Below are 15,000 nucleotides of genomic sequence, written 5' to 3'. Positions count from 1 at the left end.
ACACACGCATGTACACACACACATGCCACACACACACACACACACATCGCACACACACACAAGACGTGCACACACACACACATATATACTGTAGGTGTGTGTGTGTGTGTGTGTGTGTGTTTGGGCAGGCAGAAGGATGCTGGCTCTTAGATGCGAGAAAGAGTGGTAATAAATCAATGATGGGAATAATTAGCTGAGTGGTTTTGGATAATGCCCGCTTAACTACCCTCCCTCCACCCCCACCGTTGGCATCTCTCTCTCTCTCTCACCTCGGCGACTGGCACACCCTCCGGGGGGTGGCATCGCAACAGCACCTCCTGGTCCAGCGCCACCTCTTTGCCCAGCGGCTCCTCTTCAAAGTTCTTCCTCAGATCTGGCCAAGAGGACATGAAACAGACACAAATTAACATGGGTAAGAGACATCAGTCACAACCGTCTGGCTGTCTGGCTTATTCCCGTAATTGCTGCGGCTTGATGATATTTTGTTCACCACATGCTACAGAGAGACTAGGCAGAGAGGCCTTTTCCTTTCCTTCTTCCTCTCCAGTTGAGAGCACTGGCCAGAGTGGCACTCACTCCCGAGCGCAGTGTGGAGTGTGTGGTTGGTGTGTGGTGTTGTGTGGTTGAAGTTATTGTGGTGGTTGGGCATGAGCTGGGCTGTGTGTAGGAGCGTTTCAGCTGTCTGGCTAATCCCGTGAGATTGGCTAGGCTGTGGTGAGGCGCAACTGTGTTTCAGAGGATGTGTGTGTGTGTGTGTGTGAGAGATGGCGCCTGCAACACGCCCTGGGGTGAAGCATTCTAGTTTGGAGATGGAATGGCTGCCTCAGAAAGGAATTCGGGTCCCCCACACACACACCCTCCAACATATACACACACACACACTCCCTCCCTCCAACATATACACACACACGCACACTCTTACCACACACAAATAAACATTCTAATACCACACACAGAAACACAAATACACACTCAACACACACAAACAAACACACAAACACACAGATGCACACTCCAACACACAAAAAAACACACACATACAAATACAAATACAAATACAAATACACACACACACACACACACACACAGCATCCCTCAGGGGGACCTTCGGACAAGCTGGGCTGATAGCTCCTATTGCATTTGGGCTGCGTCCGGATGGCACCACTGATGTCATGATGATTGAATCCTGGGCGCGGGGTGAAAGGCTGCATGCGGCCATAAATGAACATATAAGCGGATAAAACAGGAGGGAAATCAACACCAAACCCCCTCATCTACTGAGCGCCACGCCGAGGCACCACGAAAACAGGCATCCGCAGACATGCCCACGCCCCTCGTGAACTCTGACCTCCGCTGCCGGGCGAACACACAAAACAATACCAAGAATGCCCACGCTGCCAACAGACACCAGCGAGTCTCCGTTCCAGCCCTGGAAACAGATGCCGGGCATGTCTGGACCAATACCACTCAGGCAAACATTAAGATGTACGGAGGCTTCCCTGACATTCAATTTAATTAAATCCGATATAATGAGACTGGGGGAAGAGACAAAAGATATGACTGAGCTGGAAGGCTGAAGGAGGGAGGAAGGGAAGAAAAGAAAAGGAGGAAAAAAAGAGTGACTCTGGTGTCCTTAGGTACGGTCTAAAGTGACTGTGAGTGAAGTCTAAACGAGATCGGACACCAAGTTAGCATTTAAAGCCTCTGTGATTTCATGTGCGGTGTCGTGTAGCACTCTATTCAACACGCTGCATATTTATGCCTTCATTAGGAGATGTGCGGGATGGCTGAAGGAAAAAGAAAAAGAAGTGTTTTATTAATGCATCTCAGACAGGAGTGAGTAGAAGACCTTTAGTCAGCTCTGTTTGGTGGAATGGAAAGAGATAGCCAATCCAGTGCTTTTAGTCCAAATTCTCCACTGGCAAGCATGCACACACACACACACACACACACAGACACATACACTGTAGGTGTGTGTGTGTGTGTGTGGGATGGTGGATGGTGTGGTGTTGTGTGGTTGATGTGTGGTGTGTGTAGGAGCAGAAGTTATTGTCTGGCTCCGTCCCGTGAGATTGGCTAATGTGAGCTGGGCTGTGGTGAGTGCGCGACTGTGTTTCAGAGGGATGTGTGTGTGTGTGTGTGTGAGAGGCTGTGACGCCTGCAACACGCCGCTGCTGCTTGGCTAGTTTGGAGATGGCTGCCTCGGGCCCTGGGGTGAAGCATTCACAGAAAGGAATTGCATTATCCCCCACACACACACACACTCCAACACATACACACACACGCACACTCTTACCACACACAAATAAACATTCTAATACCACACACAGAAACACAAATACACACTCAACACACACAAACAAACACACAAACACACAGATGCACACTCCAACACACAAAAAAACACACACATACAAATACAAATACAAATACACACACACAGCATCCCTCAGGGGGACCTTCGGACAAGCTGGGCTGATAGCTCCTATTGCATTTGGGCTGCGTCCGGATGGCACCACTGATGTCATGATGATTGAATCCTGGGCGCGGGGTGAAAGGCTGCATGCGGCCATAAATGAACATATAAGCGGATAAAACAGGAGGGAAATCAACACCAAACCCCCTCATCTACTGAGCGCCACGCCGAGGCACCACGAAAACAGGCATCCGCAGACATGCCCACTGCGAACTCTGACCTCCTCGCCACGCCTCGCTGCCGGGCGAACACAAAAAACAATACCGCAACGTGAAAAAACCCACGCTGCCAACAGACACCAGCGAGTCTCCGTTCCAGCCCTGGAAACAGATGCCGGGCATGTCTGGACCAATACCACTCAGGCAAACATTAAGATGTAATGGAGGCTTCCCGACATTCAATTTAATTAAACTGATATAATGAGACTGGGGAAGAGACAAAAAGATATGACTGAGCTGGAAGGCTGAAGGAGGGAGGAAGGGAAGAAAAAGAAAGGAGGAAAAGAGTGACTCTGGTGTCCTTAGGGTACGGCTCAAAGTGACTGTGAGTGAAGTCTAAACGAGATCGGACACCAAGTTAGCATTTAAAGCCTCTGTGATTTCATGTGCGGTGTCGTGTAGCACTCTATTCAACACGCTGCATATTTATGCCTTCATTAGGAGATGTGCGGGATGGCTGAAGGAAAAAGAAAAAGAAGTGTTTTATTAATGCATCTCAGACAGGAGTGAGTAGAAGACCTTTAGTCAGCTCTGTTGGTGGAATGGAAAGAGATAGCCAATCCAGTGCTTTTAGTCCAAATTCTCCACTGGCAAGCATGCACACACACACACACACACACACAGACACGCACCGTCTGGAGACAAACACAAACACAAACACCAGCCATACCAACATAAAATAATTACCAGGACGCCAGGCCTGTGTTCATAAATTGCATAATAGCATTTTTCTTATTGACTATATCAGCACCCTAGACTACCAGTGCTCCTTTGGCATGGGGATACAGGTCTTGCGGCAGACAACGAGTGCTAGTAACTCACGTGACTCATTCATGGCTTCCTCCCAAATAGACATACAGACAAACAGACACCCAACATCAGTCTTCTGGCAATAATATTTACTTAATGTGAAGTACCTCGTCAATTGCAATTTCCCAAAAGCGTAATCACATTATCACACACTGAAGCACCAAAACAGAGCAGACCTCTCTAGGCAATTACAAAGCGCTACATGGCGGATTAGTGGATTTTCATGTCACAGACACATCATTATCAAACTTCCCTATCAGGCATTATGAGTTGTCTATTGCCATTTGAATCAATCAAGACCGAAGATAACACATTTAAGGGTTGTAGATTGATTGGATAAATGCAATTCCACAATACATGATTAAGAAACAGACCGAGACATAAAGAGCGAAAGGCTGTTTGCTGGAGGCGGACTTCTTCCCACTTCCTGATTCCCCTCCTCCCCATGCACACGTGTTCTTCTCCAGGCTAGGAGTTTTATTTAAATGGGTTACATAGTAGGGTGGTAACTCACATGCAATCCGCACATATGCCTTTTGGCTCTTCTGGGTTCCCGTGGTGCTCCAGGCAACACACTGACACCAGTAATCCTCCAGGCCAAATATCTTCTCCACCTGCTGTCGAGTGATATCAATCATCACCTGCATGATGGGCAGTCCTGTGGAGAGAAAACGCAAGAACCCAGTGAGATCTGGAAACACAGTTAATACAGACACACACAGAGACACTTGGAGACAGACACACATACACACACACAGTTAATACAGACACACACGCACACACACAGTTAATACAGACACACACAGAGACACTTGGAGACAGACACACATGCACACACACACAGTTAATACAGACACACACAGAGACACTTGGAGACAGACACACATGCACACACACACAGTTAATACAGACACACACAGAGACACTTGGAGACAGACACACATGCACACACACACAGTTAATACAGACACACACAGAGACACTTGGAGACAGACACACATGCACACACACAGTTAATACAGACACACGCAGAGACACTTGGAGACAGACACACATACTGTACACACACAGTTAATACAGACACACACAGAGACACTTGGAGACAGACACACATACTGTACACACACAGTTAATACAGACACACACAGAGACACTAGGAGACAGACACACATACACACACACAGTTAATAGACACACACAGAGACACTTGGAGACAGACACACATACTGTACACACACACAGTTAATACAGACACACACTGAGACACTTGGAGACAGACACATACAGAGAAGATAGACACATAGAGACAGAGACAGGTACAGAAAAAGGCAGAAAACTAGAACAAAAATGTATACAGAAACAACTACTGCTCTGTATACCAAGACAGACATACACACACAGACACACACACACTCTGTGACTCAAGGGGCTTTATGCTTGCTCTGATGCCATCTTAGGTGACAAAAACTTCAACGTCGTCCTTGCTACCATTCACAAAATCAAGTGGGTGTGAACAATGCAAACCAGCATTTTTCACCAGTCGCTGTTGTTTAGTCCGCACCAGATAAATAAATAAAGTGCTTAAATATTTCAGTGAGCTTTCAGGAAGAGATATTTTCCTGTTATGAAGCATTTCAATCCAAAGCGCACTGAGAGAAAAATGTTTTAAAAAATGTTAGCGGTGGAAAAAAGTACTTTATTGATAGTTTGCAACACCACTAGCAGCAACCACGGGTGCTGGATCAGAGGAAGAGGCATTTTGTTTATTATTTATTTCTTGGCTTGTTTATTTATTTATTTGATCTGCTAGACTGGCAGCCATGTTAGCGGCTTAATGAGCGGATTGAGTGACGGATTGGCCAGTGCCGAGGATGATAGCAGATGTGCATGATCAGCACCTACAATATGTCGCCTGGCAAAAACACAGAATCATGAAAAAATACTCTAGAAAAATGCTTTAGATTTTCTGGGGGAGAGTACTAAAGACACTTTTTCATTTCATTATCTCTGAACCTTTAAATGTAACCTTTAAGGCTTCTCTAAGAAAATCTTCTTGGACAGTCTCTCATCAGGTAATACAAAAAAGCACGACCTTGAAAATGCCCACATCTCCCTCTTCTATCTCTCTTACTCTCAATTTCCATTTTTTTCTCTCTCGCTCTTCTCTCTCTCCCTCTCACTCTCCTCTTCTCTCTGCTCTTCTAGTGTGAACAGGCTACCTTGTTTTTTTCCTCCATTTTTTGTGTCCACCGTAGCCTCTCAGGAGGATTGTGCCAGAGGTAAGGAGCTTTATATAAGATGCGGCGACCTGGATCCTCATTCTACATGTTACACACTATTTGGCACGCAAAGCTCATAGCCTACACTCCACAGACAGACAGGCACACTCAAAACACACTACTAGCCAAACCAACATAACCATTAATGCAGTGCAATAACCAGGGCACCATGGCTATAACCACCAATCTCATAACAAGCTTTTTTCACTTATTGAGCATCTCAAGCGACTAAATTGTTAGGCCTGCAGGAAACCATATTGCAGGAGCGTAATTAAAAATAAGGTAAACGTGGCCGATCCAGGCCTGAATAAATAATAGACCATTTGAAAAGAAATGACAGAAATTACTAAGCAGCGTGGGGTTCGTGTCAGAAATAAGAGCAGAGCGCATCAATCAACGCTGAAGCGTAGAGATAAGGACAAAACACGGAGGGTGCGCCGGCGCGCACGCCCACCATCACCACCACCCTTGTTGCTGTTCGGGTAGTTGGGCAGAGAACATGTTATTATCTTTAGATCCGAATCAGCCCTAAAGCATGACTCGGGGCATCAACAGTTAAGTGGCCCTCTCAGAAACCCACTCTCCAAAGCTTTTGGTGGTCAGTGCTGCAAATTCAAAAGCCGAGCTAAAATAAACCCCCAACCCTTCTTAAAGTCTGTCAAATGCCAGGCTGCAATTAATTCAACAAAATGTAAAGGCATGAAAAACACAACTGTTTATTCATTTCTTTATTTTATTATTTCTTTAGTTATTTCCATCTGTACAGGCAATTAAAAAAAAGGCCTTGGCAGCGGTGAAAAGAGTGATGATTGATTCGCAGGATTCTGTGCTAGACTGCTAACACGCTTAACCCGTAAGGACGTTGGCAGTGTGTTCAAAATCCATTCCAGTGCATGTAATGGTTTTCAGGTATGTTAATTAAGATTTCCAATTCCATACCGAATCTAATCAACAGGACGAGACCAGCCAATGAAACAACTGAAAAAAAGAGTGTGATTGGCCCTGTTATTGTATTCCTTTTCTACAGCTACCGCTTTCTTTGTAATTACCTGAAACTCTTCCCTGACACTTTCTTTAACATGTCGAAATGGAAGAGTAACTCACCGATTCCACTTCCATTCACTTTAATGAACCTTACCAGGCACTGATCTCACAGTTGCAGCTGAGGGGCTGACATGGACACATGATCGACCCCCGTATATGTATCGATCTACCATACAAGGAACAGGGCGGCAGCTTTTGCTAACTGTAACCTAATTAAGCACTTTATTCTTAGCGAAAAGCAGACTTGCCTTCGTAACAGGATTAAGGTCACCTTGAAATGATGCAATGCACATTTTATTCAATTGTAAGTGCCGCAAAATGCTCCGTCTTGTTGATATTAATGTGCAATCAGGTCAGTTTATTTGATATTAATTATGCAATCGGGTCAGTTTATTTGCAACATCCACCAGTCACACCATATGGACACAGTACTGAATTCAATTACTTGATATTTATGTGCGGCAGCCCCTGCCAGTGTTCATTATGGTGTCATACCTTCATTATTCTTCCACCTCAACAGCTAGTTTGGACATGGACGGACGCATCAAACATACTGATCGGCTCGGACATCAATTTTACACACATATTAAGGAGCGACGACACCACTTCTGATTCAGGATGGAGGCCCGGGACTGGTTCATTTTTCATGGGCTCACCAAAGGTCAGCCGGTGAGAAAAGCACCCCGCCACATTTCCGTCACCGCGGCTAGCGGAACTCGGCAAGGGGGCCAGGGGGTTGGTGACCTCTGGGTGACCCCCTTTCTTCAAATCCCCCCCGGAGATGAAATGGTGATTAAGGTAGACGTTTCCCTGCTGCCTCCCAACATCCTGCCCCGTGTCAATCACTCAGCCTGCACCGACTTTCGCGAGGGGAGCTGAGGGGAGCGGAGAGGGGCTGGTCGGTGGGGGTGTCCGGGATGGCACCGGGCGACAGCCTGAGAGGGAATAATTCAGACAGCCTGAGAGCAAGCGGTTGAACTCTCTCGACTCGGCTCTCCACCGCACCTCAAAGCAGCCGCACCACCACTCCCGCTGATGCAACCACTGGTTGTTCCCCGTCATGCTCCTGTGAGAGAGGCGCGAGCACAAAAGCAGCGAGGTGATGACAAAGGAGACGCAGCGCCAAGGAGCGGGACGCGTTCCGGCAGCTGGCTCGTGCTTGTGTGTGTTTTGTACTTGAATGGGCAACACGGGCCATTATTCAGAGATGTTAGTCGTCTGAATGAGCAAGCAACGCTCTCCGCGATTTGTGACAATGGCAGACCCTCTCTTTGCAATCGAGCAAGTGAGAGAGAGAAAGAGAGAGTGAGAAAGGAGCGCTCTGAATCCTCTCGAAACAAAACACAAAACACGCGAGCCGGGCCCCCTCTGTCAGCAACTACACATCGCCGGGGTCTCATTTTGTCCACTGCCGAGTCAATACCCCGGGCTTCGTCTGGGACGAGGGACTTTATTTTGCCATTCTCCCGCCCCCGCCACCCCGCCACCCCGCTCTTGTTTTTGCTTGCTGTGACCTCAATTCCATGGAGGTCATTTGCTTATCAAAGGCGCACACTGAAACTGGCAGGTCGGAGTGAGTTTTCATTGTGGCCGAGGAAATTCAATTAGGGGTGGGCCGCGCACCGGCAGTGCCGACCATGCCGAGGCTCATCAATGGCGGGAAGGATTAGGGTCCGGCGACTTGCGCCACGTGGCGGGCCAGAGCCCCAGGAGAGGAGGGTCAGTGAGGGCTCATCAGGAGGGATGAGGGCTATATGGGCTTTTTCCTGTGCGTAGAACCAGAAGGCTGGCCGACCAACCATGGGAAACTACACCGGCTAAGTGTGTAAAACACTGATTTACTGCCTCGATGTAGTCTAGTACCTTCTGGAGTGTGTTGTTACATGCCGAAAACTGAACTCGGGGAAAATAGAACCAACTCCCAGCTGAACAGCAGAGGAAGGCAGCACAACTAAATCCATGCCAGAGAGAGAGAGAGAGAGAGAGAGAGAGAAGAGAGCGAGAGAGAGAGAGAGAGAGAGAGAAAGAAAGAGAGAGAGAGAGAAAGAAAGAGAGAGAAAGAGAGAGAGAAAGAGAGAGCGAGAGAGAGAGAGAAAAAAGAAAAATAACAGAGAGGAAAGTACAAAGGAAACAAAACTGTCCTTCTAGGTCAAATTTCTGATGCAAGTCCTCGTGCACGTACCACAGACTATTACAGATATCAAAGATGAGTCTGTGTTCCCTTGAGTGGCGCGGTTTGATGTGGAGCCCATGTTGCCCAGGTTGCCCATTATGGCTGTGGCAGCGGCGAATCTGTGGAGTCATCACCGAGGACTAATGAGGGACCGAGAGAGCGCCCGCCCGTCTGCTCGGCCTTCCTGCTCTGCACTGCGTTGCCACGGCAGCCATCCTATTAGGACAGCAAGGAAGGATCTTGTAAAGTTGGCATCAAACAAACGGCTTAGGAGTAGTGGCGTTGGGGGGTGTGGGGCGTGTGGGACTGGGGGGAGGGCAGGGTCACCCCCCAGTCAGTAGGACACACTTTTGGGGTCAAGGCTCCAGCGCAGTCGTGACAGCCCCTTTTCAAGAGGGCCTTTGATTGAACAGGCCATTTCTTTTTTCTTTTTTTTTTGCGTTGGTGGTAGATATGGTGGCCAAGGCCCCCCATCGCTGAAGCGAACACTATTACAGATTATTCAAGGATGACGAATGAGCAGCACAGGCATGTGTCCTCCAATCAATCCCACCCAGGTTCAGCACAATGTCATCTCAAGGTGAGCTTAGGCCTTTCTGCAGGGCTGTCACCGGCAATACGGTGTGCAGCAAGGGACAATCAGAACAGCATATGACGTGTGATTCTCTCTGTGTTTCTGTGGGAGTCACAGGAAATGGATGGATCAACAGAAGTCAAATATAATATGATGGACAGAACAGACTAAGCAGGGATTAAAGTCTAAAATATGAAATATAACCACACTAAAATAAAATCATTTTAGGGTGTGTACGTTCCAGGGTATTGAACCTTTGAGCAAAATAAGGTACTATCAATATTTCCCTCCAGAACAGACACAGCTATAAAAAAATAAAAAAGATTGAAGACCAGTAGTAATGATGTAATTCTGAGGTGAGGATTACAGGATATTTTACCAATACTACTGCATGAAGCACAACTGTATAAAGGCATCTGTTTCTTCTCCATTTCAGAAATTTTATTGAATTTACTTTGCTTTTTTAGATGCCTAAACACAATGAAATGCCTGAAACAAAGAATTGATCTGCAAACAATCGAGTTGCAGTACATTTAAAATATTCTGGTGCAGAGTAACATTTTGTTGTCTTAAGAATTGTATATAGCTGCTGCTCAATATAGCTATATTTCTACAGGCGTTGCTCAGACAATTTCAACAAAAAAACCTAAGCAACATCAATAATGGTATATGCCCTCCTGAATGTTCTATGCGAGTCTCAGTCTTTAACCTATTAGATGCGATGAGATGTTCAAAACCGAGTACAACTTGATTGTAAATGCAAGAGAATGGAATTGAAATGTCTTCTTAGATTATTAATTAATCTGCTCGTGTTTCCCTGCCCTGTCTATGAATCTATTGGTGTTGTCAATAAACAACAAACCCTATTATCTTTAATACATCATTTTAAATTCACTGGGTACCAAGCGCACATCAAATTTAACATGGGTATGACAGATTGTCTAGTGTTGACACATTTTCCTCGCCATGCTTAAGAGCACATCAACACATTCACAGGAAAACAATTTCATAGGGCTTTGTCTGACTCTGTGGTAATTATTTATCAAAAGTTTCATGCTAAATTGTCACCTTGGAGGATGAGACCTTGTTTATTATAGTATCAGATTGTCTTGTCGTTATCATGCCCTAGTGACAACAAGCAACAGCCCTGAAAATAAACCACAAATTGCCTTCTACCCCTCTCCCTCCCCCATCAGATGCACAGGTGTTCAGTTTTTCAGGTCTTCTTACAGTGCTAAATCGCTTCTTTTTCAGAATTTGCATCTCTGACGATGACCTAATATGCTTGTTGTTTGCATGTGGTTAAAATGGCTGCCACTATTCAGTGCATGAGTTCAACAGCCATGAGCAGAATATATGCTGCAGATTCCCTTGCGTTTTTCACAGTGTGGAGAGTCTACGCTATTAAAACAAATAACCCAAGCGCACTGGTTCAACAGGACAACATTACACTACTGACTCTCTGTGTCATTATGACTCAGACGGTTTTACTGCAGCTGAAAGAACTCGACCCTCCTTCTAGGACACCAAATACCAAACAGCTCACCGGGTGCTACAGTGATGGGAGTGAATGAGTGGCTGGAACTAATAGTGCATTCTCATGAAAACCTTTCTTATGCACCACATTCACTCCCCGAGATGGAGTGCTCACACACACACACAGTCGGGAGCGAAAACGCGAAATCACTGTCTGTCCGAGAAAACGTGTTGTCCCTGTTTTGTTTTCTCTTGCCCCAGGGCACTGTGCCATATCAGTGCTTGCACAGGTAAGAAAGAGTCCAAATCCCATCTGCTTGGAGATTGTTATTGAACCATCACACTGCACATCACACTGTTTCCCCCTGCATGTCTACCTGTGGTTGGGTCTAACTCTGCCTTTTTGGACCAGGGGTCCTCTGTCAGCAAAGCTGTACTACAGGTAATCCAATTCGTGTTTCCTGAGCCAATCTAGATATTCAGTGTAGCTGGGAGCAGCCAAAGCCCTGGAGCCTGTACCAGCAGACAGCTAGAGAGCAAGCATTTGGATACGAATTAAAATGGAAATCAGAAGATGTCTGTGTGCCGTCAGATATACAGTGTACATTGCATTTTAAAGCAGGTTTTTACCATATTACTTTTGTGGTGGGAGGCACAAGTTATTTTCTTGCTTTTACACAGAAATCCTTGTACATTTTCATGTATTTTTTAAAGGATAAACACAATATAATCCCTCATTCAAAAAGTGAATGCCAAATTATTTTCCCCAGCAAAACATTTAGCAGCTCATATCACTGGTCATATTTTCTACACAGTGCAACAACTGTTTATGACTACAGAGCATATGACCCTCTAGTGTAATCTCTTTAAAAGACACCAGATATCGCATGCTAATGTTCAATCTTACTGGTTACGGAGCCGTAACACATGAATGAATGACAGAGAGCTCCCTGCTCTTGCTCGACAGGTAGGAAAGCTGCGTGGATTCTTATTTGTTTCGGCGCGTTGTGCGAACACGACTGCTGAAACATTCCTTGGGGCCAGCATGCAAAGCAGAAGCTGTCACGCAACGCGTTTCTGCCTGCCCATCAGACCAATCTCAGAGGACTATTTAGCTGTCATGTTCCCAGACCCTCTTCCTCTTCTCTCCCTTTTTTTTTTTTTTTTTTCTCTCTCTCTCTCTCTCTCTCTCTCTCTCTCTCTCTCGCTCTCTCTCTCTCTCTCTCTACTTATTTTTAAACCAATGTGCGTTGAGCAGGTGCTGATGGGGGAGCATTGTGAGGTGACAGGGACGCCTAAACAAATATGCCAAACAAACAGCGCGCGCTGCATGCCAGATAGGCGATGACAAGGGCACTGGCATGGGCCAGATCTGGGCCGAGCCCATGCCGGAGTTGGAGACTGTATGGGAGCGACTGTGATGATGAGGGGATGTAGTGAAGGAGAGGGGGATACAGGGGGATGAAGAGAGAGCTGAGGAAAGAGAGGGAGAAAGAGAGCTATAGACAAGAAGTACAGAAAGGGCACAAAGAGGTAGAGAAAGAGAGAGGAAGAGAGAAAAACAATGAAGAAAGAGAGAGAAAGAGAAAGAGAGAGAGAGAAAATACATACTGCGAGCCGAGCTAATAAGAAAATTAGAAATTAGAAAGTGAGCAGCTTTTTTAAATATCTCAGGAAATACACCCCTGGCTTCTAATTAATACGTGTGAGAAAACTCTTCCTGGCTTCCTCTTAATTTGCATTCTAATATAAAGAAAATTAGCGACTGACTAGAGTCCCCGCACTTGCTCTCCTCCCGTCATACTAATGCAGGATATGAGCTTCTAGTCCAGAAAGCAGCTCACCGAGGGGCTGATCTGGGCCGGAACTGGCCCAAGTCCAGGCCAAAGGCCAAAGGCCAGCAGGGGTGGGAGAGGTTGGAGTATTTCGATTGAGATGCAGTGCGGAGACTTATTCTATTTTCTCAATTCGAACTCAGGCACGACAAGCCAACAATGGTGGAAGAAAATCGAAAGCTACAGTATGCAGCAAACCACATGGCCGCTGATAGATGGTAATAATGTGCAAACTCAGGGCATGTGTGCACACTCTACAGATCAGATAGGATTTGAAGGAAGGTTCTTGACAGCCCATCAGTCTCTCACAGTACCGAATTGCTTTTCCAGTTAGAGACAGTTACATTATATTATTTTATTTTATTTTTATTTATTGGTGTGTTTTTCTGCAACTCCCAGGCATGTCGTGACTGTGAAATTCATTGCAACCTACAACAAGGCCACAGTTGGCTCTGGACGCAAAAAGTAATTACTTATTTGCTGCGAGCTATGGTCTGATTTGAAATGGATTTGTGTAGAAGTACAAAGGCAGCTCACAGTCAGGGAGATGGGACAGTGTTGCCAGCATTGTTGACTATCAACAGCTATTTTCACAACATTCAATCTGCTAATTGTGAGTGATTTAATTACACACGTAAAGTTTTAACTGTGCTGAGCCCTTTTTCGTGTTTCTTTTTTGTGAGGGGGAAAAAGGAAACAAAGTAGAAACACTTTTCTGTAGCCAATAATCTCACACTTACAGTACTGAGGCCAGGCAGACCGAGTCCTGCTCGATAAAACATCTAGTAATTCTCCAGAATGCCTTCATGAAATCTGGAGTGTCTTAATGCTTCGTCTCATAGCTCTCCCTCAAACCCGTCTTACCTCAATCTTCGTATCTTATCTCAATGAAGCTTACAACAGGCACAGTTCTCATTTTTTTGAAAGAACCTCTGTTCAGTGTCATTCAAAAATGCCTCTGCTCGATGACGGCGGCGTTGGACCGGAGACCGTGAACTGCAGTACACTGCGGATGCAGCCTCGTCGGCCAAGCTGACCTCTAACAGGTCAGTTAATGGAACACTCGAGCAGCTGTGTAACTGCAACGATTGACCTTGCCATCTGCTTTTGGTGCCCTGTAGCCAAATACCTCCTCCCATCAGCCACCCAGACAGGATGAAATACAATTCCCATTACAGGCCAAGCAGCTAATAAGGCTTTATCAATTAGCCTCCATTGCTATTGATCGATGCGTAGCAGGTGGTGGGAACCCATTCTATTCATTTAGGAGTGTGTTGTCCTCTTCCTCCTTCTCTTATTTCCTCTTGTTCATTAGCCTCCTCCTCGCAGACATATCGGCTTCTGCTTAAATTGTGGCTAGATCGTTCTCCGATACCGCACTAAAGATCATGTTTAATCACTTTTGCGGCCCATTTTATGCTGCCCAGCAGCCTCAATCGTGAATCCTACACTGTCTGCAGCATGTCAATGGACCAGTGATGGGTGACCCCTAGACAAGTAAAGCTGATCTCATAATAGGGCCAAAAAATGGCGAAGCACCTGAACAGTGAGAATCGTCCAGCAAGCAACTTCCCAGCTTTCATCGACCAACAACTGCATTTTGACGAAGCATATTTGATTAAGAACATATATAAGCAATCAGAAACATTTCACTAGGAGGGCCTAATCCTGAGGAAATATAATTTTGACTGAAGGGAAACCATTCCACTATAGTTCAGCTGAGTACAGAACAGCTATTTTCCGGGGGCATTTAAGTGAATCATGACGGCCAATTTGATTTTCTTTTCTGTTCCAAGTCTGACGTCTACCTCAGAAGTGGGGATCGGCAAAGGATAATAAGTGTCATGGCAGAAAATGATTCATCAGATGTCCAACTCGCAGACATTTCCTACTTTCCTTTCTTTCCACAGACTCTGTAGAAAAGGGATGGGAGAATGCGATTATGTTCCAGGCGACAACTCGATACGAGGAAATGAATAGTTACATTTAATCAAACGCATTAGGGTTGAGGTGGACTTAATTATGCTGTTCTTCAACGATGCAGATGGGCCGGCTTTGGCGACTCACACCAATTTTGGAGAATTGCCCATGATTCAGTTCTGCAGCAGCCTCAGG

At 45.8% G+C, this 15,000-nt stretch overlaps 1 protein-coding gene across 1 annotated transcript in view; it reads right to left on the bottom strand.

The window, feature by feature from the left end:
• The window catches only part of unc5a (unc-5 netrin receptor A), a 144,532-nt gene that overhangs the window by 57,143 nt on the left and 72,389 nt on the right, over positions 1-15,000 (bottom strand). The window contains 2 exon segments of the mRNA XM_048231514.1: positions 270-373; positions 4,019-4,162. Of these exon segments, the coding sequence (XP_048087471.1) occupies positions 270-373; positions 4,019-4,162 (248 nt within the window).

This window comes from Alosa alosa, chromosome 21, assembly GCF_017589495.1.
Source record: "Alosa alosa isolate M-15738 ecotype Scorff River chromosome 21, AALO_Geno_1.1, whole genome shotgun sequence".
Taxonomy (NCBI): domain Eukaryota; kingdom Metazoa; phylum Chordata; class Actinopteri; order Clupeiformes; family Clupeidae; genus Alosa; species Alosa alosa.
Note: the sequence above shows the minus strand (reverse complement) of the source record. Positions and strands in the feature narration are given on the sequence as shown.